At 35.5% G+C, this 7230-nt stretch overlaps 1 protein-coding gene across 1 annotated transcript; it reads right to left on the bottom strand.

Moving 5' to 3' along the window:
• Nucleotides 1–2765: 2765 nt before the first annotated feature.
• Nucleotides 2766–6959, bottom strand: LOC112033561 (ferritin-like catalase Nec2). Its single transcript, XM_065765653.1, has 4 exons — nucleotides 6943–6959; nucleotides 4491–4716; nucleotides 3917–4161; nucleotides 2766–2889 (listed from the first exon to the last, which is right to left on the bottom strand). The coding sequence occupies exons 1-4, from the start codon at nucleotides 6957–6959 to the stop codon at nucleotides 2766–2768; spliced, it is 612 nt and encodes a 203-aa protein (XP_065621725.1).
• Nucleotides 6960–7230: the final 271 nt, after the last annotated feature.

Raw genomic sequence — 7230 nt, forward strand, 5'->3', positions numbered from 1 at the left:
TAGGCAGATAAAAAATAGCTAAATATGTCATAAAAGAAAACCAAAACAAATTTCCTCAATAAGGCTTGAAAATAGCATTCATCAATGCCTGAAAAGTAGAGGGAGCATTGGTCAACACAAAGGGCTTCACTAAAAATTCATAGTGACCCTCATGTGTCCTAAAAGCTATCTTAGGAACATCCTCAGGCTTCATCCTTATTTGGTGTTAGCCAGACTTGAGGTCTAACTTAGAAAAGATGGATGCACCAGCTAATTCATCCAATAACTCAACCACAACAGGAATTGGGAATTTGTCCTTAACAGTGGCTTTATTAAGAGCCATATAGTCTATATACATCCTCCAACTACCATCTGCCTTCCTTACTAGCAAAACTAGTGAAGAAAAAGGACTCTGACTGGGTTGTATAGACCCCATGCCCAGCAATTCATTAACAATTTTTTCAATTTCTGATTTCTAGAAGTAGGGGTACTTGTAAGGCCTTTCACATACTAGTTGTGTTCCTTCCTTAAGTGTAACACAATGCTCATGTCCTCGGAATGGTGGTAAGCCAGATGGGACCTCAAAGACCTTATAATACTCATCTAATAAGTCAGAGAAAGCTGTTGGGAGTTATGACTGTACTGCAGCAGCAAGTGTGGCATCAGTGATCTGAAGGACTAGTCCCTTCCTAACTGAGCCATTAAAGAACCTATCAACTTCTTGGAAGGAAGAACTAGTGGGTTTTACCCTTGCAAGAACACCCTTTTACCCAAATGGCAAAACTCTATGGTCAATAGCTGGAAGTCCCAGCTAATTACCCCCAAAGTGCACAGCCATTTAGTTCCCAACACTACCTCACAACCTTCTAAGTGCAAAACATTAAAATCAATAGTAAACCTATGCCCTTGCATCAAAAGAATCACTGCATGACAGACCCCAAAGGTTTTAATGACATTACCATCAGCAACCTTAACATCCAACAACTGAGAAGAATCCAAAGGCAACTTCAAGATTAGTAATATAGCAACATCAATGAAATTATGAGTACTACCTAAGTCTAAAAGTGAAACCACATCATGATTATTAATTCTTCCCTTAACTCTCATGGTTGTGGAAGATGGATTACCAAATAAAGCATATAAGGTAATTTCAGCAACACCACTACTCTCTTCTTGCTTCTCAAGCTATTCAATCACCACTCCATTATCGTCTATCTCAACCAATTGCACCCCATGAGGCTTCTGCTCAACTTCCAGAGGTAATTCTTCCAACAAGAACAACTTGGCTCCCTTACACCTATAACCACTCTGCCATTTTTCATCACAGTTATAACAAAGGCCTAACTTCCTTCTTTCCTATTAAATAGACATATTGGCTGGGATTGGGTCATGCTGCCCATTAATGGAAAAATCAATTGACCAAGCTAGGCAGAATCCAACACTTCAATTCCTTGAATGGCATCAACTCTTCAATATGTTAATCCCATCAATTTTCCAAATCCTACACTTCAATATGTTCCTAATTTATCAAAGTTTCAATTACAGTTTCATTTAGCAATAGAATTACCAAAAAATTCAACCTTTAAAAGCAAGATGGTCTAAATATTTTATGTTGTTCTTTTGATAGATTAAGATATTGAATTAACGCACTTGTAAGGATATGGGCATTAATGCACTCATTAGAGTGGTGTTTAGGGGAACTCAAATCCAATACCAAAGTTTTATTGCTTAAGACCTGGTCACTAAACCACCTCCCACGTTGGTCTCCACGCAATATTCAATTGGTTAATTACTTATATTTAATTGATAGCTTAACCTAAAATTTGGGATCTAAATTATTATTAGGTAATTTCTTAATAAATAATCTACTTAGGTAGTAGGCTTATAATTAATATTAGCAAAAAACAGACAAGAGATTTCTGAAGTGTATCATCAAAATAATATTTTTACTTGGAGATTTTTCGCTACCTTTGGCTTATCTAATCATGACAATATGCCTACACACCTAAAAGTCATAACAAAGTTATGAATATCATTATCATCAAATATCTACGACTATAAGATAGATATGACCATTTGCTTGAGTTTTGCTTTTAACAACTTCATTGCTATAGCTATCAATTTCAAACATTTTATAATTTTAGCAAATTAAAGGTCCAAAGATTCCATTTGTTGGATTNTTTGTTACAGTTTTTAAAAAAAAAAAAAAAAAATTAATTGATAAGTTTTTGGCTTCAAGAGAAGAGAAGAAAATGGAGATTCCAACTAGTGCCTTCCATTGCATGAGTTTTTACAATCTAGAAATCATCATAAATCTAACATTAGTCAAACCTTAAAAGCCTCCCCCTTTACAAGAGAAGTATCATTAGTCTACTACCTAAATATTAGTATTACATTTATCTTAGTATTTGTTTGGATTTATTTCCATTGATTTCTTTGATTAAAAAAATAAAGATGGATAAAAGTCTATACATAAAAGAATTAAAGTGAGACTTTAGAAAGTTATATTTAAACAAAATAAGATGAATAAGTTGGAAACAAAATTCTAACAAACGAATGAACAAACCAAATTCAAAATAGTCTAAGCTCCTCATTCTTATTCGATATAATAATTTGTTTTTCTTAAAACACATGGTAGCTAGAAGGGATTCAAATTCAGTTTTATTCAGACTACTTCAACATTCTGCTACATATTCCAAAAGCTTCGTTCATTGGAAGCTTCTTAGTCTTATTCTTATTGTTATTATTATATCTAAATTCTAATTAATGGAATCTCTTATGCTGGGCTAAAGATATCGCCTTGCAATGTTCCTACCTGCACCATTAGGATAAAACCCACCAGGCCTGTACTCACTGCCAGTTCCATACACTATCCTTAAGATCTCAGGTGGCGTCCGAGCATATGAAAGCAGGGACGGAACTAGGATTCAAACTTAGGGGGTTGAAGTTCTTTGTTCAAAGATTTTAAAAAATTGAAATATCAATACTAGAGGTTGACAACAATGCATTATTAGCATTAATTTTTTAATTAATTTTGTATTTTTTATTTAAAAAAAAATCACAAATGACAATTTGTAATCAAGAGTTTTGTAAATTGTGATTTACAACTATGTTTTTTGTTGGTTTTAATTCAGTGTCAAATTTGATTGTAATTATGTTCAATTATTTCTCTGTATTTTTGTGGGATTTAATGTAAGGGTTGTGTGTGAGAGTTTGGTGAAGATTCTGTAAAAATGAGGATTTTACAACTAGCTCGCAAGTCCCAACTTGCGAAACAAGCCACGTGAGAAATATATGCTGGAATTTGAAGAGTCTTTAACAGGCTAGATTTCACAAGTCATTCATGACTTAGGCCAAGTCACGAGTGAAATATTCAAACATTATAATGTACCATTCATGAAAATCAAAATGACATAGTACAATATCAAAATCATGTAGTTCAATATTCAAATATTGTAATTTCATTTCTTTATTAATGAAAATGATGGGGATGTTACTTTGATCAAGAAAGAAGAAAATAACAATTAGAGGAAAGCCGGTCAAGAAGTAAATAGCGAGAATAGAAAAGCAAGTCAATGAAATTGTACAGTACCACATGAGCAATAAGGCTTACAAGTCTTAACCCAATCTAGCAATAAGAAAAAAGTATTTTGCTAGGAAACTTGGGAGTCTAGCTAGCCACAAAATATTTGGTCACAATTTGCTATTCATAATCAAATGAGCAATAAGGCTTATAAGTCTTAACCCAATGTAGCAATAAGTCAATAATAAAGAAAAAGTCTTTTGCTAGGAAACTTGGGAGTCTAGCTAGCCACAAAATATTTGGTCGTAATTTGCTATTCACAATCAAATGACACAGAGGTATGACTGAGCAGGAGGCTCATGTGTGATAAAAGAACCATTTTCTACCAAATATTAAAAGCTGTTTAATGAAAGGGAGTCTGTATGAGCTGAAAGAATGTTACTGTTTGTACGATTCTCTGCACCAAGGGATAGAGGTATAATTATGCCTTCATCTTTGATACCACACATTGCTAATCTATTTTTAAGCTCAGCAGTACGGCTAATGAACTCGGCCACAGTAATGTCATAGGGCATCACTTTTTCGTTGGCTCTCTCATAGAGTAATGCTCTTAGAACTGCATCTTGTCCAGCCTCCACTCCTAGAAGCCCAGCAACCAACTACCAAAACAGATATGGGATACGATAATATTAATATATATTTAAAGTATATTTTATTTACTTGAAGAGGTATTTTATGTTCTATTTTAACTTTTCAATATAAATAACGACTATCAAAATGGTTAAATATATATTTAAAATCAAAAGAAGTTTTGAAAAAAAAAAAAAATTATATCACATGCATGCGAGAGTGATCTCAATTCTCAAGATATCTAATCTAACACGGAGATTAAGAGATTTTAGGGTGTTCTTGCTTCTTAATTAGTACATATATACATTTATTTATAAAAAAGTAATTAGATTTGTGGGAAGAAATTGCGGGTTCTTACCCTTCGAAAATAACTGCTTTTAAACACTGGAATGGTGCCAACATAACCCACAAACCCTACGTAAGGGATCGAATTGCTTGCTAACAAGTAATTGATTGTGTTAAGATAAGGGTCAAATGGAGGGGTCAATTTGAAACCAAAAACTTGGTTAAAAATGTTTGCGAATGTCTGAGCTTTGAGATCCAACTGAGGCCTTGGAATTCCACCTGTTGCGGCAATAGTAGCCCTGAAAAGTTATGTTTAGAGAGCATCATTATCAATGACATTAGGCAATAACATACGTATATACAAAATATAAGGCCAAAATGGGCAAATGCCGTTTTTGTGCAAAAAAATTAGCGTTTTGTCCTATTTTACAAACTAATTAGAAAAATGCCTTCTTTTGAAACTCGATTTTCTCAAAATCGAGTTTCAATGTAAAACTTGATTCGTATAAAATCGAGTTATAACAAACTGAAAATTAAATAAAAAAATTTATGGAACTCGAGCTCTATGAACTCGACTTCCATGCAAGTTTTTTTTATAAGTTTGATTGTCCTATACCAAGTTCAGAGAGTTCTATAGTGGCGTTTTAAAGTCCTATAGTGACATTTTAAAGTCCTATAGTGGCATTTTAGGGGGCAAAACGTTGGTTTTTTTGTATCAAAAGGGCATTTGCCCATTTTGACCCAAAACATAATAATTAATTGTAAACTTGGAAGTATAAGTGTAATTTAATCATAATAATGTTGGGTTACACGTGTGAGTGAAGTCCGACATTGAATAAAGATAAGAAGAATGAGTAGTTACTATAACATAATTGAGCACATACCCATTGGGCTTAAGCCTTTTGGGTTAAAGTGTGTCTCTATATGTTATATTAATTACTCAAAGGAAGTTCTCTAAGGTGTTTATCTCCCTAACAAGTGGTATCAGAGCCCATGGTGGTGTGGGGCAAAGGTGGCAAGGCAGGCTATCGATGTTCCTTTCGCAGTTGGAGCGGGAATGGGGTGTATGTACTTGAAACCCTTTTCACAAATGAAGCAAGGCAGGTCCCTTTCGCAGTTAGAGCTGGGACGATATGTTACACCAAGCAAGCCCATAAAGCCCACACAAACGATCTTGGAAAAGGCCCAACAAAGGAGTATTATTGCCAATGGTGGTAGACAATGATGAGGTGCAAGGTTCCCATGGACATGGACGTGCGGGGTTCCCATAGATGTGCGTGCAGGGTTGACACGTGGTTCCCATGGATGGCGTACGAGAGACCCATGGATGACGCACTGATGAAGTGAAAAGCCCATTAGGCAAAGGGGGAGCGAGTAGGACTTATTCATGGCCCACAGAGAAGTCTTGAAACCTACAGAGTGACAGAGACTCACACATGAGGGGGAGATTGTTGGGTTACACGTGTGAGTGAAGTCCCACATTAAATAAAAATAAGAAGAATGAGTGGTTAATATAACATAATTGAGCACATAACCATTGGGCTTAAGCCTTTTGGGTTAAAGTGTGTCTTTATATGTTATATTAATTACTCAAAGGAAGCTCTCCAAGATGTTTATCTCCCTAACAAGTTGTTGGGAATTCAACCAAAATTCCAACCTGTGAGAAACAAAAAAAAAAAGAAAAAAGAAAATACATGTCAAAGAAAAAACAATCACACGCATAAGACAGTATTTACGTGGTTTGGCAATTTGCCTACGTTTATGGAGTTGCAGGGATTTCACTATTATCAGGAAAAAATTACAAAGTGCGGCTACAGTATTTTTTTTTCTCTCTCTAAAAACACAACAACAGTAGTGGTCACAAACCCTAATCACAAAGCGGCTTTTATATCCTGCTTACAGGGTTACAATGGGCTACAAAATGGGTCAAAAATAAACTAAGCTCCACAAAGCCCAACAAATCTCCCACTTGGAGACTAGTTCAATCACCAACATCAGTCGCTATCCTCCAAAAGCAATCCCTCATCCCTGCAACTCATCCTCCTGTCCTCAAGCTAGAAGACCAATTGAAGCTGCACACAGCTTCAACTTCTCAATAGTGACACCCTTAGTCAACATGTCTGCTAGGTTCTTAGATCTACATATCTTCTTAAGTATTACCAACTTATCTTCAATAAGGTATCGGATAAAGTGGTATTTTGTCTGTATATGTTTAGACTTTGAATGAAAAGCCGAATTTTTAGCAAGAAAAATTGTACTCTGACTGTCATTATGTAGAATGCCCATCTCCTGCTTCTTACTCAATTCAACTAAGAAACCATGTAGCCAAATCATCTCATTTCTAGCTTCAGTTGCTGCAACATACTCAGCTTCAGTAGTAGACAAAGTAACAATCTTTTGTAGATTTGAAGCCCATGATATAGCTGTACCACCCAGAGTAAATACAAATCCAGTAGTACTCTTTCTACTATTAATATCGCCAGCAAAATCAGCATCTACATAACTCTGCAATTTCAAACTTGTACCTGTGAAGCAAAGACATGTATGTGATGAACCCTTCAGATATCTCAAAATCCACTTGACTGCCTCCCAATGCTGCTTTTCAGGCCTACTCATGAATCTGCTCACAACTCCCATTGCATGTGCAATGTCTGGCCTTGTACACACCATAACATACATCAAGCTGCCAATAGCTGAGAAATAGGGCACCTTGCTCATATGGTCCCTTTCTTCTTCTGTCTTCGGTGACTGTTCTTTGCTTAATTTAAAATTTTGGTTGAATTCCCAACAACTGGTATCAGAGCCAGGTTAGG

This window comes from Quercus suber, unplaced genomic scaffold, assembly GCF_002906115.3.
Source record: "Quercus suber isolate HL8 unplaced genomic scaffold, Cork oak 2.0 scaffold_646, whole genome shotgun sequence".
Classification (NCBI taxonomy): Eukaryota; Viridiplantae; Streptophyta; class Magnoliopsida; order Fagales; family Fagaceae; genus Quercus; species Quercus suber.

Bases quoted from the DNA above. Each gene is read 5' to 3' on its own strand.
- LOC112033561 (XM_065765653.1), bottom strand. The intron at 4,162-4,490 runs GTAAGAACCCGC...CTGTTTTGGTAG, and splicing joins AAAGCAGTTATTTTCGAAGG to TTGGTTGCTGGGCTTCTAGG. The intron at 2,890-3,916 runs CCTTTCATTAAA...AGTTCCGTCCCT, and splicing joins CTTTCAGCTCATACAGACTC to GCTTTCATATGCTCGGACGC.